At 38.9% G+C, this 23,454-nt stretch overlaps 1 protein-coding gene and 1 long non-coding RNA gene across 2 annotated transcripts in view; one reads left to right on the plus strand and one right to left on the minus strand.

The window, feature by feature from the left end:
* Positions 1-23,290, plus strand: part of SLC1A1 (solute carrier family 1 member 1) — a 42,780-nt gene extending 19,490 nt beyond the window's left edge. The window contains exons 2-10 of the mRNA XM_026866811.1: positions 1,457-1,571; positions 3,836-3,878; positions 6,532-6,639; positions 8,037-8,221; positions 10,248-10,355; positions 15,094-15,216; positions 15,711-15,905; positions 16,418-16,552; positions 19,870-23,290. Coding sequence (XP_026722612.1) covers positions 1,457-1,571; positions 3,836-3,878; positions 6,532-6,639; positions 8,037-8,221; positions 10,248-10,355; positions 15,094-15,216; positions 15,711-15,905; positions 16,418-16,552; positions 19,870-20,113 — 1,256 coding nt within the window. The 3' untranslated portion in view covers positions 20,114-23,290. The remainder of the gene's footprint in view (positions 1-1,456; positions 1,572-3,835; positions 3,879-6,531; positions 6,640-8,036; positions 8,222-10,247; positions 10,356-15,093; positions 15,217-15,710; positions 15,906-16,417; positions 16,553-19,869) is intronic.
* Positions 16,563-23,454, minus strand: part of LOC113490382 — a 145,937-nt gene continuing 139,045 nt past the window's right edge. The window contains exon 4 of the long non-coding RNA XR_003400218.1: positions 16,563-18,200. This is a non-coding gene — a long non-coding RNA (uncharacterized LOC113490382). The remainder of the gene's footprint in view (positions 18,201-23,454) is intronic.

Here is a 23,454-nt window from a genome sequence, read left to right on the forward strand (position 1 = left end):
AATATTGCTTTTCTTGCCATCTCATTTCCTTTCTAGAAGGTTTTTGTCCCTTCTGTCACTGCCAGGCTCAACTCCTACCTCTCTGAAGTCCACATCTCCTCTTGCAGAAAGTTAATACCCTACAAGAAACCTATCTTCCATATTTGCTTAAACAAACATCTTCAACCTTCCTTCTTAAATAAGGAAAATTAAACTCTCCTCTGTCAGTTGTCATGTAGCTTGTGGTTTATCTTTGCATGTTGTTGAGTCTAAGTGGATACTGTGCCTAGATATCACCCACTAAAAAGAAATGTGTTAATCTGAAGGATAAAATGTACATTGTATGTGGTCTACTTGTAAAGCAGAGCAGTATTCAACAATAAAAAAAGAATCACATTCAGACATGTAGGGCCAGATTAATTTCTAGAGGTTGCTTCACAGAGAATAATATATCACTGTGGTTACACTCGTTAGGCTATCTGATCTGGCTAGGAATTTTCTGTGAATACATAGTGAGGAAAATTAATGAAGACTAACATTACTGTGAATCTCACTTTGAAATTATCCCTACCCTGAGAGAGAGGTTAAACCAGACAATCTCCAGAGGTCCCTGCTATTTCACATTATTCTATGATACTATGATATTACTTGTTTCATTGTGCAGAGTTCTACAAATTTGGTTCTGCTTTTATTCACAGCTGCCATTAGGAAGCCTTGATCCTGACTGGTTGAAGGGTCATCCACATGCTTCTTTCTCTCTACACTGAGATTTCATTAGTTCCATTTGCTTTAGGTTTGTTTGAATTTGGCAGAGGGGGAAGGGGGGGGGGAAAGTACATTTGGAAAGGCCTAGTATTTCATGTAATAGTAAAAATGCTTAAAACGAAGCCACTAATATAAACGGAAAATATGTCATTGATTTCAGTATTTAGAAGGTCAAAGCTGGTATTTCTTGCCCCTAATTTTTTATTTCAGTCTGTTTCTGAAGCCCTTCTCTTATGTAATTTCATTGCTAACTAACTTTACCAAAACATCCTGTTGTACATTGGGGTCACAGGACAACACACTTGTATTTGTATCTGAAAGCTAGTTAGTAACAAGAAGAGATGCATAAGGGGAAGGGCAAGTAACTGTTCAAAATATCACCATTCAAAAGCTGCAGAGCACTTCAGCTGAAGCCCAGCTGAATCAATTTACCCTCTTGGTGAGCAGTAGTTTATTTAGTACCATACATGTAAAAGCAACGGTAGAGTGCCCAAATCCAGTGGCAAGGCTGCAAGTAGCTCCTGTTCTGGGGGAGCCCACACATTTAAAGACTACACCTGTAGACTTCTCTTTTCTGAAGAGTCCTGCGTAAGTACCCTGCATTTAGTGAGTTTAGGTCAAGATTAATTTAGCTACACAGGATTCACTGAGGCAGGATGTGCCAATGCCTCTGCTTGCACTGTGAGCTCTTCTTCTGGTTCTCCTTTTGCAGGGATTGTCTTAGTTGTGACCATTAAACCTGGAGTGCCTCAATCAGCAAATGAGATTGACAGAGTGGGCAGTACCCCAGAAGTCAGTACTGTTGATGCCCTGCTGGATCTGATCAGGTGAGGCTTTCTTTTTTAGTTTCCATATCTTTGTGACAGAAGTCCAAACAAACAAAATAAAGTTGTGATGTGTAATACAGTAAAAATATTTTCTAATGTTGTTTGGATGAGTAAGGAGAGAATAACTTTTATTCCAACAGGTTAGTCATTTTAGAGTATATTCAAATCAGTTTCTTATAAAAGTTTCTCATTACATCATAGACTTTGATTAATAAACTGATTACAACAAACATTCCCTCTGCAGAAATTGACATGCAAGATTTACCTATTATGAAGAAAATATCCAGAAAGGATTGAATGGTTGGCAGGTTACTGACTGGCAGCTTCTGGGTCACTCAGAACCACCTAAAATTGTAGTGTTCTATTTCCCCTCCTCAAGGCAGGATGCAGAGCAACAGATTCAGTATGCAATGGTTTCTCAGAGTTGCACAGTCAACAAGTTTGCTGTATCACCAGTATCTAAGGCAACCTTACAATAAGCCTTTCCCCATCAACATCCTGGAAATGCTCGATGCTTAAAGTGTTTAGAAAAGGAAGCCCATCTGCAGAAGACTTGAGCAGGTTTTCAGAGCTAGCACATTTAAGGAATTAGAAAAATATTCACATATAAGGGCTGCATTTTCAATAGTGGCTAAGTAATAGTTCCCTCAAAAATGCTCTGTGGATTTTTTTTCTACAGCTGCAATTAGTCTCTGCTCTGTATCACTATTTGTGCTCACTGTTTTCTTTTTGTAGAATTTTTACTTGTAGAATCAAACGTCATGTATCTAAAACTGGCTTGCTCAGCATTTTTTATTTCAAGAAATGTGACTGGCATTTGCAGATGCAACTCCAAACACACAGTTCTTTGACATTTGTAAAATATGTATTTTATATGTATATATCTGCCTTGAAAATGTCACTGTCCTATTTAATAGCAAGTGTCTACTGTCATCTGGGACATCTCTGCTCTAGCACAGATTGAAGTAAACCTCTTTGAGAATAACTCAATTTCTCTGAGGTTTTTATGTGAGATAGATAACAGTTCTCAACCCCAAAGCCCCATGTTCAACAATGCACAGCTCTTCCCAGCCTCTATCCCCTCCTACCTGTGCATGGCCAGAACAGCAGCTCCTTGGATGTCTCATTTCATTCCTCATGATCACTTGCCCAGGAATCGGTGAGGGGAACTGTGCAATCAGCTGCATTATAAAACCTAATAGTCTGTTACCAGTAACTTCCACGTGAACTTTTCCACACATATTCACAGGGCTAGCGTAGTTCCATACATAAAGAAGTCTTCCTCTAGTAAGAAGTGGCATGAATTGTAATTCAGAGTAGTTTAGGTTTTTGCTACAGTTTATAGCTCAACTTCTTGTAAACTAATTTAAGACTGTAAATTAGGAGTTTGAGATCAGAAATTATCTTTTAAATGAATTATAGTTACTTTTCCTACTTATTTATATTCATCAGATTTAAGATCCAAACCCACAGAGTCTTGTAAAGATTAAGGATAATCCCAGGCTTGTACAAACTACTCGTGCCTTTGAAGAAATTTTGGGTTAAAAACTTGAAAAATAAAGGCAGAATTTTGTGAAAGATCTGGAAGGGAGATGAAGACTTCAGCTTCAATGTACAAAATGCCTTTTTCTGCACTGGACTAGGCATTCAATAAATATCTAACTAATGCTTTTTTCTTCAATCATTTGAATCTGAAATTGGCAGTTGGAACACAGGCACACAACTGGATTGCACTGCCTCTGATTTAATTTCCTAATTTTTCAGTGTGCAAAAATGGTTCTTGACCCTGGAATAACACATGTGAATCTTCCATCAGCCAAGATTAATTTCTGAATTAAAGACTACAGTAGAGCACACCAAATAATCTGATTCTTCCAGCACAGAATTTGTAAGGGTTGTTAGTTTTTTTCTGCCTGTATTTGACAAATCCTATAAAAATGGTATGTCCTGTATTTCTCATGCAAATGGTGGGAGATGATGCAGCAGGGAAAAAAAACACTGAGTTCAGTAGCTTACCAAAAGAAATGTCAAATACTGAAAAATAAGCCCAAAAATTCAACAGTAGGAAAACAGTCATCTGGTCTTTGGGAGTTCTGAACCCTTAATTTCTTTGACTTTATATTGGATGGTGCTAAATACACTGCTTTCTGAATAAAGGAACACAACCTGACCTGTTTTTCAAGCAGCAGATTTTATCATTTTGTTTATATAAAGATCTTGTTCTTAGTATGCTATAATATTGAAATGCCTCTATTTTTTAACAGGAATATGTTCCCAGAAAACCTTGTCCAAGCCTGTTTTCAACAGGTGAGTTTGAATATTCCTGTTTGCTACTGTAGTTTTCATTGTTAACTACAAATTATTCTTCTTTTATGTCCCCAAAAACTACATCAGTTAACAATTATTTCTGAGAAGTCCAGAATTACCTTAATCTCCCATAAAAAGACTTTAGAACATCTTGGTTTCATTTCTATTTTGATATACACTGTTATCAACTATTAACTCCTTGATCATTCCTTGCAAAAAGACACTGTTTAGGAGCTGGGTGCAGAAACCAAGGAGTGCAGAAGACAAGACTTTTCCTTTTGGTACAGGCAGAGTTAGAAGAAACATGTCATGAGCATCTATTTCCTTGTTTTTAAAAACCCTCAGTGTCTGATGAAATCTGCATAACTCAGCCCTCACCCCATTGTGTCCCACATCTGATGTCCATTGCTAGACCTGATGATCTAAAGGAAAAGACAGCTAATTGGTAGAGTCTATTTGACACATCTTTCAGAAAAAGTGAGATTTGCAAGATAAAAGAGGAAACTGCTGTCTATATATCAGATTTACTTCAAATTCAGTCATCATTATCTATAAATATATCAACTGGTTTTTGTGATGCCCTCTGCTTCCCTTTATTGTCTTCCCCAGCAGCTGCCTACCAGTTTGTCTGACATTTGAATGTTAATAGTTAACCTTTCCCAGAAGATCACAGAATCATCTAGGTTGGAAAAAACCTTGAAGATCATCCAGTCCAACCATTAACCTCACACTGACAGTTCTCAACTACACCAGATCCCTCAGCGCTATGTCAGCCCGACTCTTAAACACCTCCAGGGATGGGGACTGCACCACTGCCTTGGGCAGCCCATTCCAACGCCCAACAACCCCTTCTGGAAAGAAATGCTTCCTAATATCCAGTCTAAACCTTCCCTGGTGTAACTTGAGGCCGTTGCCTCTTGTCCTGTCGCTTGTTACTTGGTTCAAGAGACTCATCCCCAGCTCTCTGCAGCCTCCTTTCAGGGAGCTGTAGAGGGCGATGAGGTCTCCCCTCAGCCTCCTCTTCTCCAGACTAAACACCCCCAGTTCCCTCAGCCGCTCCCCGTACGACCTGTGCTCCAGACCCTGCACCAGCTCCGTTGCCCTTCTCTGGACATGCTCGAGTCATTCAATGTCCTTTTTGGAGTGAGGGGCCCAAAACTGAACCCAGGAATCGAGGTGCGGCCTCCCCAGTGCCAGTACAGGGGTAAGATCCCTTCCCTGTCCCTGCTGGCCACGCTATTGCTGACACAAGCCAGGATGCCATTGGCCTTCTTGGCCCCCTGGGCACACTGCTGGCTCCTGTTCAGCCGGCTGTCAATCAACACCCCCAGGTCCCTCTCTGACTGGCAGCTCTCCAGCCACTGCTCCCCAAGCCTGTAGCGCTGCTGGGGGTTGTTGTGGCCCAAGTGCAGAACCCAGGATGGTGTTAACTGTGCTGCTGTGCACAGCACTGAATGTATTTCCAGTTTATAAAACTTAATGTAGTTTTTCCTCATATGATAATTACTGTCATGTAACACTAAGGGGACAGACAGGTTCTTTTAGGGATCCATGGCAGAATGATGATAGCAATAAATCCTAGTTACAATTAAAGCTTTATTAAGAGGATATTATTAGTAGTATAGCACAGTTTTGTAATCAGAATAGCACAGAGTTTCTATAAGCAGAATCCGTGTAGTACAATTTTATAATAGCACCACTTAGCTTATGATTTCTAATCATCTGGACTCTGCATATTGAGTCAAACCTTAATACTTGGTTTGCTTATCAACATAACAGTCATAATCTAGACTTGAAAAACATTAAAAAAACAAAACAACAAACCAAGTCACTCCCTCAGTCCTCTGAGAAAGCAGGTGACAGTGGAGACATCCCTGGCCACTGGTGGATCCTGGGTCTCACCGTGCAGCAGCAGTTCTGGTCCAAGTTCTCCCTTAGGACTTGCAACTGTTTGATTTTATGGACAGTGCTCTGGGTGCTGTTACAATTCCCTGTTCTGTGGCAGGATCATCAACAGCACCAGGTGGCCAGGTGCCTGGGACCTTCAAGGCTGGTAAGGAGATCAGTAGTTAATCAGGCACCCCGGAACCTTGAGGCCAGCAAGAAGGCGAAGAAGAAATCTGGTTTGTTTACTGGTTGCGCAGGGTCTTCAGGGTTTGATAATAAGGGGAAAGGAGACTAATAAGTGACCAGCTTGGCCACAGAGAATGGCTGTTTGCCTTATATAATGGTGTTAGTTATGCTAACCACATTACCAGGGGTCTGGCTGTATCAGCTCTACAGACCTCTCCAGGGGTGACTGTCAGCAATTCTCTCCAGACTGTTTGTCCCAGCAAAAAGTCCTCTTGCCATTGTCAGGAGCTCTGTCTTATCCCCACAAGACTGTGCCAGATCCACAGGGCACTCGTGAACCTGGGGAACAGAACTCATAGCATATTTTTCTGTGACTCGCTTGATATACAGCATCTGAAGTACAGAACCATGATGGCTCACATGAATTGGGAAATAATGTGTTTCTCTGTGTTTGCTACCTTCAAGTCAGATTGGTTCATTTTTCCCTTTCACTGAGCAAAGGCTAGGCCTTTGTCCATTCTTCAGTTTTCTCATGTTTCTAAGTACTTCTGTTTTGTTGGGGTTTTTTTTATGTTTCTAGTATAAAACCAAACGTGAAAAAGTTGAAGCTACAACTGTCATGGATAAAAATATCTCCACATTTACAGAAGAACCTGTTACAACTGCTGCGACAGCAGAGGCTTCAGAGGTATGAACTTTATTGTTGTATTCCTACATAATGTATAAAGTGGGAAGAAAGAACATAGAATAAATTTGGCTTAGTTGATGTAGTTAGCAATTGAGAAAAGGAAGGAAATGGTACATAAATAGATTTTTAACAAGGGCACAAAACTTAATAAGTAAATGCTAGAGGTGATTATGAGGATCTTCAACTAGGTTTAAGAACACTAGAAGACTCTACATGTAATTAAGCAGTTCAAAGATAATAGGTGAGGTAAGAAAATAATCAATTCATATACACATTAAATGTACATGCTAATGAATTTTCAGTGTGCTGAGAAATTAAAGATAACGTTCACTGTGGAAAGGCTGAATGTATACCAGCATGAGATGTTTGAGCAGCAATGAAATAACTGTGAGTACGACAGAAAGAAAGGAATGGAAAACCATAATATTTTTTGATGGAAAGCAAAACAATGGAAGGCATTTGTTAATTAATAGTTTGTTACTGTACCAAAGAAAATGTAAAGAGATGAAAGTGAACAAGAGGTCTAACAAGCCTCTGATTAGAGGTGTGAAAGGCTTATGGGTACTGATGGTTTATAAAGCCTAGACTTGCACTGGAGTAGACAGAGAAAGGAATTCAATAATATATGAACACAGAACTATGAACAGTACCAAATCAATATGCATTTTATTATACTCTTTCCAAATTTAATCTCATAGTAATGAGAGTATGGGAACACAATATGTATGAAAAGACATTAATTGAGTCCTGAAGCAGGATGTAGTGAAGAATTGCACCCTTTCCTTCATATGTTCATACTGCACAAACACAGAGGAATGTGTGAATACCTACCTATTTAGTAGGATTTTTATGCTATGTGTATGCAATTCTGCTATAAATTATGCAATTTCACTGATTTCTGCTGAACAATAGGTTTTAAACCTGGGGCAAAATTGGACACCATTGTCTCAGTTCTTATGCAATAGACTATTTGTCTTACCAGACACAGACCCTCAAGTTGCTCAGAAATAACCACAAGGATTCTACACCAGCTGTATTTTATTCTCCACAGTAGGGAGTAAATCTTGAGTATATTGAAGGCATAACTGTGGATACCTAGATTTTACCATACTTTGTGTGAGAATTGTGTAGAAAGGGCAACATAAATTAAGGGGTGCTTTATCACTTGCTAGGGTTTGGTCAGATCCTTGCATAGCTTTAAAATACAAATCTTTCAAAGACAATTTGATTCTACCTTCATTCCTGAACTTGCCCAGTTGGCACTGCCAGAAAGGGAATAGAGTGACTGGGGAAGAGCTCTGTGTCTTTTCAAAGAAAGATCTAAATGTGTTTTCATTTTAGAACTCTTTCAGGTCAGTGGTTTCACATAGTAACTTTCCCCCCTCTTTATTCTATAGAACAAAACCCAAGAATACAGAATTGTGGGCATGTATTCTGATGGCATCAATGTGCTGGGGTTGATCGTCTTTTGTCTTGTGTTTGGAATGGTTATTGGGAAAATGGGAGAGAAAGGACAAGTGCTGGTGGATTTTTTCAATGCACTGAATGAAGCTACAATGAGAATTGTTCAGATAATTATGTGGTAAGTCCAAGGACGTACTGGCTTTTTCTAACAATTTCTTGAAGTGGGTTTTGTCATTGAAGAGATAGGAGCAGACTCATGTTGCATGTTTGATTTTGTATAGTGCTTTACAGCAAACGAAACGTTGGTAAAAAGATTCCTTTCTACAGAATTTGATCCTTTTGAGGAAATGAGACAGGGCTTCCACTTACTATATAGTAAAGAAACAGTCCTATTGGTACCTAAGAAACCTGAGGTTTTCAGACATTCCTGCTAGAGGTTTATATCAAACCGGTACAATTGCACTAGTCAGTTGAGGACTGTAAAACATTACCACCCATATGCCCTTCTCAGTCTTGAATACTATTCCATGATAGCCATTATTTTCACAGGATAGCTGTCCTTGGAGCTAAGTTCTTTTAGAAATACAAATTAATATACAAGCCATAGCACAGAGCAAAACTCAAAATGGTATGCAAAATAGAACTTAACATCATTTACCTTCTGTTAATGGGTTTTGTGAGACAATATTCTCACAATATTCTTTCGTAATATTCTTAGACAGGAAAAACAATTTAAAAATGTAGCAACTCACCTGACAGTGTTTGGCTGAACTTCATAGCTATTCACAGAGCTTTTGTCCATGCAGATCACAATTAAAGGATTAGGACTACAAGCACACACTCCTTTCCAGAGTTTGATCTTATATGTGGAGTGTCTTGTGTCATTTACTAGAAAATTCTGCTCATATGTACATTTTGCACAAACAGTAGGTTATCAGATCTGGCCCTTTCACAGATTTTTCTTCCATCACAGCACAATGAGGATGTAAAAAACAGTAAACCTCTCAAGGGTTTAGTTGCACACTTCTTGATAAACTAGTTTCTATAACCTGTCCTGTGCTTGGTAGCTGGTTCAGTTCCCCAGCTGAGTTACAGCCCTATGAAATTGGCAGGCTTTGCATCAAATTGACACTAACGAGACCCAAGAGTTAGCACATGCCACAAATACAGGATTCTACCCATAAGCTGACTCTCCATTGTCTTGCATGTGCCTGAAGCTGGTGTTATAGGCTTTTTGTGTTTCTACAGATGGGAGAATTGTTGTCCTGAATAAGGTAGTTTGATGCTGACAGTATAAGGAATTAGTTCTTCTTTCACCAAGTTTAGGGCTCAGAAGGAACTGGGAGACCCTGCTTTGCACAGGGACAAGGTACTATTTTCTTTGTGAAGTAGTGCACACACACATTTTATAAATTTATACTTTAAAATGGATACATTTTATAGATACACACATTTATAGATTAATTCATACTACTCAAAGCTCTGAAGTGGCAACTTGTCTCTGTAGCAACACGCTTGCTGGTACCAAAAGGAATGCAGTCGAGCTGGTGCTAGCATAAATCTTGATTTTTGCCTTGAATTTTCTGTAGGCAGTAGCCTATGCAGCTATTCACATCTGTAAGGCATGGCGTTGTGTAAGTTTACTGGGGGATGGGGACTTCTCCATCAGGCAACACACTAATGACTGCACTATCCCAACATACTAAAATCACTCTTATTCTGTGTGGGTAACACACATATAACCCCCAGTACTGGAAGGCAGCTGCTATAAGCACACAAGATATTTCCTATCTGTGTGTGGTTGCAGAATGCAGAGATACTGGTCTGAGCCCTGCAAACTTCCACCTCCAAGTAAGCTTACGACTATGCATAAGCATTTGCTGCAGTAGGACAAAGCCCACACTCCTTCCCAGCTTCTGGGTATTCTGTGGCACTGGGTCATGCAGTACTTGACAGACTATGCATAGGGTTTCCTTTACTCTGATTTCTAATCTTTATTCATTACCTCTGTTGTAGGCTTGCTGCAAGTGAGTGAAGTAATGTGTATAATGGAATATTAAAAAAAAATATATATGTTTTGTAGTAGAATATAAAAAAAATCTTCCATATGATGTAAAAACTTATACTGTGCGAGAAATTATTCTGTGGTGAGCACACTGTATTTCTCAGAATGCATTTTTAATGGTTTTATTTTTGCTTTCTAGGTATATGCCAATTGGTATCGTGTTTTTAATTGCTGGGAAGATAATAGAAGTTGAGGACTGGGAAATGTTTCGTAAACTGGGTCTATATATGGCTACAGTACTAAGTGGGTATGTAATTTCTTTAAGATAAATTTAAATATGTGCAGGTTTTAGAGCTCAGTTGATTACAACTCAATTATCCACAATACCCAGCCTCTTCCAGGACAGAGACAAAAATTCTTGTCAGTGAAAATTATGCGAGTCTGGGTGAGGATGTTTTTAATGTATGTATTAATGAATGCATGTTTCACTGAATGCGTATTTCATTTTAAAAGGTCACTGCCTTGCCTTCTAAAACAAAACAACTCCAAAGGCTGTACTTGTGTTCGTTGTTTCATCTTCTCAGCTTGGTGCTGAAACAGATAATATTGTATTTTTTGAGAGTCGTAATGCTTCTGTTAGATACTAGAAGTAGTTGGAAAAGGGTGAGATTGTGAATTATGGCTTATTGGGGGTTTCCAGCCTATTGAAAATACATGAATATCTGGATTAAGTTGGGAACTTCCATGGGACGTGTGGGCCCAAGGTGTCCCAGCATAGGCCCAGCTCCACTGGCCCATACAAATGCATCGTAAGTGCAGTGCACAATAAATGATGCCAGACGAAACCAACTCCTTCCACCTCAGTCCAGAGCAAATAACTGCCATCAAGAGAAGCCCTGAGGATTGCACTGTTTGTTAGTTACTCCTTGTGCTGCAGAAGCAGCAGTTGTTATCTGAATAACTTAGCCAAGCATCAAAACATTTCCTCTGTTCTTTTTTTAGACCCTTGGCTGTGTAGAACAGTCTGGGGTGGAAGTTACACCTGCATAATGTGGAGCTTTGCAGATACGGAGCCTTAGAAGGGGCAGCTTAACTGTTCCAAGTGATACAGATTATAATACTAGATCATTATATATCTCTGAAGACTATCCTACAAAGAACCCTTTTGATAGATAAATGGATATTATAGTCCCAATAAGTTAAATGCATTTAAATTTCTATTTCCAATTCAGTGAAGCATAACTTCTAGGCTGTCTTGGTTCATTGCCTTAGCATCCACACCTGTAATTCCTTCAGTATACTAAGGATTTATTCATGTTTTGTCTAGAGGCTAGATCCAAAGTTGTTCAAGAGATTATTTCCCCCCACTTTATGTATATGCATGCTATTCTTCAAACATTATTCACATGCTTCCTGACAACCAAGCAGAGAAAAGGATGATATATTAGTCTTAAATGCAAACTTCCCTATAAACAGTCAAGAAGGATCTGAGGTTTTTTGCATTAATCTTTGCTAGAAAATCATACTTATTTCAAAGTCCTTCTGTTTCTTGCATGAGCCAGTATGTTTGGACTAGCTTTTCAAAAATCATTTGAGATATAATGACTTTCTAAGTAAAAATTACAGCTCCAGAAATAGCACTGAATCATGACTTTTTCAAAATCTTAGAGATGCGTGCATATTATCTTTGACTACTGCATAATGCATTTTTTTGTGTTTCTTGGAAAATAAATTTTTAAAGGTTGCAAAATTGTATGTTTACCAAGAGACTGTAAATCAGGAGACTAATATTTTCTATATAAGTTGTAAATGAGACCATGAGCACTAGGTAGAATTCATTTATAGGATGATGCTCTATCGCTTCTGCAGGTTTTCCATGTTATTAACTCCAACTGATTCAGAGGAGTAGGATGTTGGATGGATTATTACTGTCCTTTGACTTCAGTTTTAGATCAGATAACAAGTTTTATGACTGTTTATCTATTAATGGTTACTAATTCTACTGTAACAGGGTGTATCTTCCTTAAGATGTTTGTGAAGACACAGTGCCTTTTCCAGAGTACTTCAATTGGAAATTAGACTACCACCACATATAATCTCCCATTTAGCTGGTAACCATAGGCTTGACAGGCACAAAAAATCTAAGTTCCCATATGCCATCAAAAAGATTGTATACAGTAAGGGAGTCCAACTTTACAACCTTGGAGAGAAAAAGTCTCAGTTTCACTGAACTCTCTTGCACATGCCACTTTTTTCCCTGATGGGTGCTAGGATAGACCTCTGCATCATTTCTGTCTCTTATGGGGTGGCCTACAGTGGGTGATGCTCAACATGTTGTGGAGAAGGGCTAACAGCAAAACATTCTCTCAAAACTGACCATCAGGGAGAGTATGTTGTAATCAGATCACAGAAGCAAAGACAACAACTTACACACAAGGCTATAGGCTGCAGGGAAAAGGTGCTGCTTGTTATACATTTTCCAGCTTGCAGGAATACCCTTTTTCCCACCTGTCAGCAACCAGGAGAAGTTGTGCTCATTCTTTGTTTTGGTTTCTTAAACAGTGCTGTTCCCACCATCTTTCTGGCTTTCATCCTCATTTCCTTGACCTTGTCTGTTTGCCGTGTGTTCTGTTCATCAGCATCTTCTGTAGCTGTCTATAATACTCCCTTTAAGCTTGATCCTGAGAATTACAGGTTATCTTAAACTTATTTCTTGTATTCTCTATCCAAAAAAATGTGCAAGAGCATCAGGGCTGGTGTGTTTTATCCTTCTCCTCCTTTCCTTTATCTTCCCTCTTCAGCTCATCTTCTATCTCACCTTCTTCCCAGCTTTATGGGAAGCATGACCTTCCCAGCATGACCTTTCACATTTTCAGTCCTACCAGTTCTCACCCACCATCATCTGCAACACATCTCAGTCTTTGTCTCATTCAGGTCACCATGAGGGAACAGACTTCCCCCAGTGCCTCTGCTCCAATTGGCCACTAAATATCTGCAGCCTCTCACTTTTAATGGTTGCAGTGTCAGGATGAGGGCATGTTAGCAGTCACAGGGGAGGAAAATCAAAGTAGGAGGCATAATATAAGTGCCAGGGGACTCTTATACTGAGGTGGAAAAAATGAAAAGGAACCTACAGCAAACAGACTCACTTGCCTGTGCCTTTGTCTCTTCTGAAAGTAGCAAGGCAGCTGCATCTCTGGACACTATAAGGAATGACAGATTCTGAGGGACAAGATTATTCCTATCTTAAAATTGAATGCTATTAGAATTTCTCTTTTCAGTTGCTGATTATGATTTTTGATATAAAAAATGTCTGCTGCTTGCTGTGTTGGATTTTATGCGTGAAAATAAATATTACTTCAGATTTTTTTCATGGAAATCAGTAGTAGCAAAGCAGATATGCACAAATACTTTATTTTAGATGCTATGTGCATGCTGCCTCTAAAAAAAGTGCAAATCTAAACGTTTCAAAATAGCTATTTGGAAGCCAGTATGCTTCTAGACATAGACATACTTTAAATGTTTATTCTCATCAATGTTTTGTGAAGACACCCAATGACACTCATGCCACTACTTTTTTTTTCTGTATGTTCTTCAGAATTCATTTTGTTCTCAGGCACCATTGTGTAAATTGTTATGTTTCTTTCTAGAGATCTTTGCAAGATTTTATCAATATATGTTGCATACTGTTATGTGCATTCCACTAAATAAATAATTTGTTCACAAACAGAATTAAAACTTTAATGCTTATTGCTTTTAAAAAGATAGCTTTTCTAGGGAAACAACTAGTTAGGTTTTGTGGGTGAATTTTGGTGCTGTTGTGGATTTCCGTACTGTGGCTACTGCTGTCTTAATTGCCTATTTTTGGCAGAAGAAATGCTACCATGATTTATCACTATCTTTATCAGCTGCTCTGAAATCATAAAGCACTATTACAACACAGTAACATTCACAAGAACATCTTGTGAGGACAGACTAAAAACCCCAAGGTCATATATGACAACAGCTCTAGGCTTTATGTTTCCAGGCTATGACTTCTTTCCACAAGAAACTGATGTTGCTATAATTGCTTGTGACCTTGGAACACAGGAAATATCTCACAGACCCTTCACATTTATTTCATTTCAGATATACTCAGAAAAGACTCTTTTCCTCTAACCTTAATGCCCACAAAGCTCTGCATTCATATGCCTTCAGGATTAATACACAATATTCAAAATTAATGCACAAGTTGAAGGATTAATTTGTCCCTGAGACCCACCCAAATATCCAGGCAAATACACCTGAACAGCTGAAGTCAAGAAGACAGTTTGATTCTTTTGCATGTAAACACACTTAATTTTAAAAAGCAATAGTTTCCAAAGACAGTATTTCAGCATCTTAAATCATTGTTGTTAAGTTGGTGAGACTACATAAGTCTTATTTGTACATTCTGAAATACCTCACTACATTTTAATTATAGACCTAAGCTTACGCAGTTTTCAACAAAGTGAGTGCAGATATTTTTTATAGGATTATGTTTGAAGTTTCTGCAGAAAGATATGGGCTTCATCTGTCTCTGGGAATGATACTTACCTTTAATTCCAAAAAGTGTTCCATAATAAAGGCAGATAAACTTAGAAGAGTCACCTGGTTTGTCTCTAGTCTGCATTCTAAGGATTTTGCAGGAGAGTGGAGTGTTTCAGCATTATTTCAAGTCATCCTCTCCATATCAGTTTATAAATATTATTTATTACTTTAGTTTTCTTGTCTTCGTCAGTTTAAAATTATTGCCAATATATTAGCTAATTCTTGTTTGACTTCAGAAAAAGAGACAATTAATAATATCTCTCTCCCTTCCAAAAGAAAGTGTAGAACAGCATTAGTCTGCTTTTTTTAAAGAAAGGTATACTCTTTAAATTTTGGACACAGCTGTTGCTAAAGTCACGGTTAGTGTTTGGCAGGTATACCTGAGGACAGAACTAAAAATACTTGTTATCACCATCTTATTAAAACAAGGCAATTAGATGGATCCATTTGCTTAACTAGTCCATTTTATTTTGCAGACTTGCAATTCATTCCACTATAATTTTGCCACTGATCTACTTAATAATAGTAAGAAAAAATCCTTTTCGGTTTGCCATGGGGATGGCTCAGGCACTTCTGACAGCCCTCATGATTTCTTCCAGGTAAACAAAAGAAATGTTCTTAGAGTAATTGCATTGTTTGTGCTCTGATTTTATCGCTACTTTGTTACATACCCTGATTTCACCTGGACAATTCTCAGTCCCCTGGATGTTGAAATATTACTTTCATCATTATTTCTGTAGTACCCAAAGGGGCACCCTAGATTGCGCTGGTGCACACCAGAGTCTGCCTTCCCAGTAGGAGACAGCTCTTTGCCAACCGCAGACTTGCTACAGTTTACACTGTTGCACTGTTTCTCTGACTAAATACATCATGATGATTTTACCATGTAATTTTGAGGATGACTAAGACTTTATTTCTCTATTATTAGAAGAAATCACAAAAGTTACCTTGCTTTTTCATGGTGCAGCCTTCTTGTCTGCCTTAGATCTCTGTTAAGAGTCTTAGAGCAAATCAGGCTCTGAGGAAAAGGAAAGATAAGGTAAATATTATGCTGTTGCCTGCACTTATCCTTATGTGTTTATCTTTGTGCCAGTTCAGCAACTTTGCCTGTTACGTTCCGCTGTGCAGAACAAAAGAATTTAATCGACAAAAGAATTACCAGATTCGTTCTTCCAGTTGGAGCTACCATCAACATGGATGGCACAGCTCTTTATGAAGCAGTAGCAGCTGTATTTATTGCACAACTGAATGACTTAGAACTGGATATTGGCCAAATTGTTACCATTAGGTAAGACTAAATTCATCACATGCATTTTGTTGGAGGTGGTTTTTTTACATTAACTTTGGATACCCCATGGGAAAGTTGAAACTATCATTCACAGCACAAGAAGTAACAGAAACGTTCTCATTCTTGGTCCAAGGCCTTGCCTGTGCAACCTGACAAGGAGGTAGGATGAGCCAGAGCAAGCAGCTGGTGTACAGCATTGTTCTGATAATTGCCATTACTCTTCCACTGCAGATACTTGCAAACCCAACTCAGCCTCTAGCTATGATCTGTCCAGTTTGCTTCTTAGTCATGCGTTGCCTGTTACTCTGCAGTGTAACCATGACAGTATCTATACATGACTTGTCCCATAAACTTGTCACCAGACTTTCAATAGATGCTATTGGGGAGGAAAACTGGAACATTCAGGCTTCTTTCTTACAAAGCCTGAAATAAGCTTATTTGTGCTAGAAAATAGAGTTTCTGTGAGCAGCATGTATTCTGAATGCCTTTTCTGGGCTTTATTTGGAATGTAGTGTTACAGCTACAGCAGCCAGCATTGGAGCTGCAGGTGTCCCCCAAGCCGGACTTGTCACCATGGTGATTGTGCTGAGTGCTGTCGGCCTGCCCGCTGAAGATGTTACTCTGATCATTGCAGTCGACTGGCTTCTGTAAGTTTAAGGCACTTGATATTTCATTCTTTCTCATTTTTTTAATGTTTGCATAAGTTTTGTGGGAACATATGGGTTTGAGAAAGAAAGCAACAAAATCATTTAGGACTGTTTCAGGAATTGAACAAAGATTCTTCTTATGGCCAGGCTCATTCAGTGTAGGGTTGAATGCAATAGTGGCTTCAATTCTGAGAGAAGTCCAACTGCATGGGATGCATGGGAGCATCTCACATCCAGAGGTGCTATCAACCTTAAAATAGTGGCCATAGCATTAAAAAATGATAAGCATAGTACTCGGGATAGACAAGTACCAAGGAGTGCCTCTGGGTTGTCAGCTGTCAGCATATGCTAAACTGACACCATTCATAAAAATCAAATGCAGCCACAAGCAGAACATCTCAGCTGATTTCCACAAAGCACATAAAATCCATACACTGGTGAAGACATAGTGAAGCACAACATAAACTAAGCAAAGCTGGTCCTGGACCCCACATCCACACACATGATGGGCTGTACATGGGTCTGTGCTGGGGCTGTTCTTCACTGAGAGGTTTTTTAAGACCCAGCCCCTTGATCAGCAAGCACACAGAGGCAAACTCAGAAAGCATTCCTTATGCGTGATCCCAACCATCTCACCTCAGTGCACATCAAAACCCCTCAGTCCCACTAAGCAGCTCTTTCTAGAGAGAGGCATTTTCACCAGAAATCACTTCTGTTCTGCTTACACAGAGATGTTTCTCTGCTACTTTTTCAAAAGCCCAGAGAATCACAGTGTATTCTGGAGTTCAGGAGGACATCAGCATTCAGTATTGTCCCATGATTCACTGGGAAAGCGTAACAGGATTGACAAGTTAAGGAGTACAACTTTCGTTTGTAATACAGCTTTTTTGCCCTCTAAACTGTGCAAGCTTTAGTGTTCAGACCAAGGTCATGTTCACCTGCAGTAACAGCATGGATGATATTTCATTAGTATGAATGCAGACATTTTAATCATTTCATAGTCTCTGCATGTCTTTCTCTTAAGCTTATATTTACACTCAAGGTAAATGCATTCCTGTTCCTCCCCCACCCTTTCCAATCATTTTCTCAAAGGATTTCTGGCAACAACCTATGTATTTCACAGATAGATATAATTTATTTGATTATATATTTCAATTTTGCAAGCTGAGAGAGAAATGACACTCTCCAGAAAACCAGAGTTGTTGAATGGATCCAAGAATCAATTCCATTTTTCTATAAGCATAATTTTCCAAACAAAACAGCTCCAGCCACAAGTACATTGTCCCCATCAACTGTCTGTGACAGGATCTAATAGGTTTGGGTTTTGTGCTCCACAATAATTTATTTTTTTCTCCAGCTCTTTTCTTTTCCCAGTGGGCATTTAGTTTTGCTAAGAATGGTGAAGATCCATACAAACCACTGGCTCAGAGCAGGTAGCTGAAGAAGAGTGTAAGAGCACAACAAACATCTACTGGTTCTTGTCCCAGAGTACTTGCCTAGCCTGTTGCAAATTGCAGCTCAGAGAGCTCCTGACCTAGAGGTGGTTTTTGTTTTAACGGTGTTCAATAGATTTCTTCTTCCATGAATGCCTCCTTGCTTTTGGGATCTGTATAAACTTAGGTTTGCACAAGTTCTGTGCAGGGGAATCCTACAACCTAACATGTGCAGAGACATATTTAGTTTTGGTTTAATCTACATCCTAATTATTTTATTCTGTGCCTTCTAATTCTTTTATTGTAGAGAGAAAGAGAACAGTAATTCCCTATTTCTCATAGTAATCATAATTTTAGGGATCTGAATTCGCCTCCACTTTGAAAGTCTACAATTCATGTGATTCTTACGCACAGTACAAATACATGGAAGCTAACTGTTCCACCATGAAAGACAAAAAATTCAAGCTGTTTCTGATTGTAATTGAGATATTTTTCAGATTAAGATGTCTTGCTGTGTAAAGCAAATTAAAGATTAATTTTATATACCAGGGATCATTGCCAGTGCATTTTACACCTCAGCAGATGGAATGCGTGTCATGATGTCACGTAGATTAACACTTCCACCTTTTGTACTTATTGCCTAAAATGTATTATTTTACAACCTGCTAGTAGTGGCTCATTAACAATCCTCTAGTTAATTCTGAACATACCAAGGTTTTATTACACATGCTTGAGGAGTACTTTCATGTTTTTAATGAAGAATAGAAAAATCTTGAGAATAGAGGTATTACGAAAGATGAGTTTCCAGTGCTGTTGATTTCCTTGCTTGTCACACTGATCCTACCAGAATTTTACTTTACCCATCTCTCTTCCTTTCCCCACCATATATTTTCTTTCCACATGGAGAACACATGGGCACTTTTGAGCACTGGGGTTCAGCAGCTGTAGTAAAAGAATATGTATATGAGACATGCCGATTCACTTCACTGTTGTTTTTTGTAGTCCCTTCTATCTGTGAATATACCCACTTTGACAAATTTGCACAGACAGAGCAACTCGTTCTGCCACAAAGCCCTTGCAGTGCCATGTAGCTGAAAACAAAAACAGGGAAGCATTACCTTCCACTGTTCCTACCTTACTTCCATGTCAGTTTTCAAACTTTGCTATATTGCATGGTTTTGTTGCTCCTCTGCCAAGTAGTGGCAGATTTTTAAAGCCCACAAGTCACATTTCTGTTGGGAGAAAAATCAAAAGTACAGAAGTATCGTATTCCTTTAAGTGGCTTGTTTAATACAACTTTGTACTTCAACCCCTTAACAGTGAGAAGCTGACAGAAGATAGCCTTTCCCATTCCCAGTGTTCAGGCCAGAATACTGAAGATACTGGGCTAGGTGCTCCTCTGGCTGAGGAGATGACTGTTAGAAAGACAAAAGGCACAATGCAGACTCTTCTGCTGTACCCCACAGTCTCTCCTCCCAACAAAAGCAGTCTCATCACAAAGAGAACCAGCTGTGTAGCATACTTCAGGGCCTGAGAAGTGATCCCTACATTTTTGGAGACTGTCCACAGCAATGTGATTACTGTGTAATCGGTAATTTATAAAAAAAGTTATAGGCTAGTGACATGACTTACAGTTTTGCACACCCTGTACAAAGTAATTTGTTGTTTTAGTGACTCCAGGTTTCTTCAAACACATGTGGGGAAAATTCTGTTTCTTGTCCTACATGATTATTTTTTCTTTTAATTGCAGAATTACTCCAAATCTGCACTGGGGGAAAAAAATAAAACCAACAGCTTTTCATTTGTTAGAGTAGCTTAATTTAGTAAAAGAATTTTCTAAGTCACATGCAGAATGGTTTGTCTGACAACATTTTTATTCTGTAGGGATCGATTCAGAACAATGGTGAATGTCTTGGGAGATGCCTTTGGTACAGGAATAGTGGAGAAGCTCTCTAAAAAGGAGCTGGAGCAGATGGATGTCACCACTGAAGTCAACATAGTCAATCCTTTTGCCTTGGAAACAGTACTTGATAATGATGAAATGGAAGCCAAGAAATCATACATCAATGGAGGATTTACTGTAGATAAGTTTGATACCTTATCCTTCACGCAGACATCTCAGTTCTAAAGCCAGTAGCTTTCAGGTAAAACAGGAGCACTAAAGAACATGGCCATATGCAATATTTCAAAAAGCTTAAAGGATAATTGAGAATTAATTACATCTCATGTGCATTTGATTTACTACAGCAGACTCTGATTTGATGTTACCAGTTCTGCCTCCTTCTCATCACCTCTCCCAACAATTTGAACTCACCACTTCTAGTCCTTGCTGATAGGTTAAGAAAAGGACTGCTGTAAAATACATTTCCACCCACCCCCCCCAGGAATATACACTATTGATGAGGCTATGAAATGCCTCTTTGGAATCAGCATGCTTGTAAGTGGGTATCTTAGCTGGGACAGCCAGATGTGTTTTACTCAGGAGTTGCACAGCATTTCACATCTTACCCCCATTACAGAATGCCTGTATGAAATCCCTTTTAACATCCTTGCCTTCTAAACAGATTGCACTGCACTTGACACCTACTGTAACTTGATCATGTGCCAAAATACTCATTTCTGCAGCTGAGAGAATACCACTTGGGTGATTCAGGGAGGAATTATCACAGACAAGAAAAGCCTTGTGATAAGTGTTTTACTGTGAACAGGGTTTCATTTTACTTCAGCTGTGAAATAATTGGGCATGCAAGAATTTTCAGTGTTTGTGTAGCTAGGTGTCCCTTTCATGTGAATGCCAGCTACTGGGATTGGCCTTCAGATGTGAAATAAATTGCTGTGGGTTTGGACTTCTGGGATTTGAATAATTTATGTAAAGTGATACTTTACCAATTTAGGTCCACTTTGATGGCCTCCTAATACATTTCCATAAGAAGAAGAAATAAGTCTGTTTACTGTTGTTCACCTTTGACTCTAAGCAAATATTAATCAGCACAAAAGTAGTCAGAGGTCATGAAGATGAAAACAGACTATATAGCAATGCATAGTACAAGTTCTAAAACTTTCCCCCTTGGAATAAAACCAGATAGAGAATCAAGAATATAGGAGACATAACTTTTTCTACAAAGAAGCCACTGTCATGAAGGTTTTTATACAGAATGGTTGGGGGTTTGCTCCTTGGTTTAGTTTGCCAGTTGAACATGCAAGTCTCTAGCTGCAACACTACTACAGTGCCAACATTTCAGCTAAACCGTATCTTATGAAGCATTTCTGAACTCAGAAAGTCATGTCTTCAGGTGGCTTGGTATAGCATAAGAAGCACCACAAACTTCCTTATAAGAAATCTCCATTTTCTGAAACATTTTGTATAAGATTTCCATGGTGCAAAAATCACTCTCTCAAGGGAGGAGTTGCTGTAACAAATTTTTTTGCCTTGCATATTAATTAGCTATTTTATATGTAAACTGAAATTCATATACAGTTCTTTCTTTGTAAATAAGGTTGTGGTAAACCTAAAACTGCCCTCATATCTAACAAAAAATCTCTTCAAGTTATATACTCAATTCAATTCTACAGTGTTATATACTCAATTCAATTCTACACTTTTGTATTTAAATAAACCATAAGTGTGCCAAAGAGAACTGATTAAGAAAACAGTTACTGTAGTTTTTGATAAATAGCACCTTAAATCAACAAGTCAATGACACATAATACTGTATTTAAATTAAACATTGTAAACTATATGGAAGTGTTAATCTAAGTATTGGTATGTTTATACAAAATAAAATATACAGATTGAGTAAATCAATCTTTTACCTTCGCGGAAATAATATGAGACAGCCTTTATTTGTGCAGCTTTGCTTATGGAAGGAAAAAACCCACAGGTTTCCACAACTAGCCTATAATCTATGCTTTGTCTTTTCTTTGCTTTTTTAAATCACCCTTTTATGATCACTCCATTATGTAATCACTCTGTTATGATGTACTGCGAACAGTGTTACTAAAAAGTTCTAAATAAATAATTTTTCTCTTTAGTCTTGTTTTAGCCTAACATTCTCTCCTCACTGTAGCATATTAAGTTCCTTTAGCTAGAGCAAGAAAATCAAAACTGGTTGAATTTAGGATTTATGTTATCTTCACTAGTGACTCAGCTGTAGCTTTGGCAAGAATTACTCTCCTCTTCCAATAAAATAAATGCTTAAGTGCTGAGATTGCAAGAAAGTCCTCTAACTGAGGGTGAGCTGGGTTGGGAGTATACTATTAAACACGTGCTAAGTAGGTGATTATTTATTTATAATTTATTTGTATGAATCAGATTCAACTAAGCAGGGGCTGATGGTGCTGTTTTGCCATCCATTCACTATCAAGAGACCAAACCATATACTGAAGGTACTATTAAGTTCAAGGATGCTTTTCTTGGCACAATATTCTGAGTATGTATCTTCCATATATGTGCAAACATCCTGCATGGGCAGTGCATCCTTTTCTCCATAGCCTGGTCTGGAAGCTTTGGAGACTGGTGGAGAGTCTCCCATCAGAAAAGTACCTGCAGGTTTTGGCCTTTTACACCATGTTATGTTCCCATAGAGCATTTGGAGCTGCAGAAGCTGTCACAGGATTGGAGCCTGCATTTTAAATAGCATGCGTGGCTTTAAGTCATGGAAGACAAAGTTATCCACTCGTGCATTCCTGCTGAAATACTGAGGGACTTGTAGTTGACTCTTAACATTGAGAAAAGAGAGCACCTAGACATAAACCTACACAGGTCTGTCAACATGCACAGGTCAGCTGTATCAGCTCCTCAGGAGCTGTGTAAAAACAGCTATGACACATGCAGTTCACTTGTCCTGTAATATTCCCTGATAACAACAGAAACTGCCCAGTTTGAGATCTTCAAAGACACAAACAACTGCTCCTCCAGTCTCATGTTTAGGACCCTCCTCTACAGTTTCAGGCCCTGTTTGACTATGTACCTTGGAGCATCTCCTAGCATCCAGCGAGATGCCAAACTATGGAGCATGCAGAGCTGTGCAGAGCTAGAGCTAGGCAGAATTTTCCTATTTTTCCTTTTTCCATGTTTTCTGCCTGCAGCTTTTCCTTGCCCAACACCTGGCAGTACTTGGTGGACTGCAGTGCACAAGGAAGATAGGATTGCCAGGGAATAGGAGGCAGACCAGGCAAGGAACAGCAACCACAATCACAGCACCTTGACCACCAGACCAGTATTGCATGCTTAAAAAGTGGAAGGTGTAATGGGGATAGGCCATGATCTGTTTATAAATACCCCTTCTGGAAGTCAGTATCTCCATTGGCTATCAGCAAAGGAAAAATCTTGAATAGACAAGATGCGTCTTTTTGGACCCACTACTCCTCGTAGGGTTTGTCAAACATCACAGTGTTCTCAATAGTCTCAATTTGCCCCAGAAAACCTGTATTGTCACCACAATTCAGAAAAATGTGTGAGGAGGAAAG

Source organism: Athene cunicularia (assembly GCF_003259725.1).
Source record: "Athene cunicularia isolate RWA chromosome Z unlocalized genomic scaffold, athCun1 chrZ_part4, whole genome shotgun sequence".
Taxonomy (NCBI): Eukaryota; Metazoa; Chordata; class Aves; order Strigiformes; family Strigidae; genus Athene; species Athene cunicularia.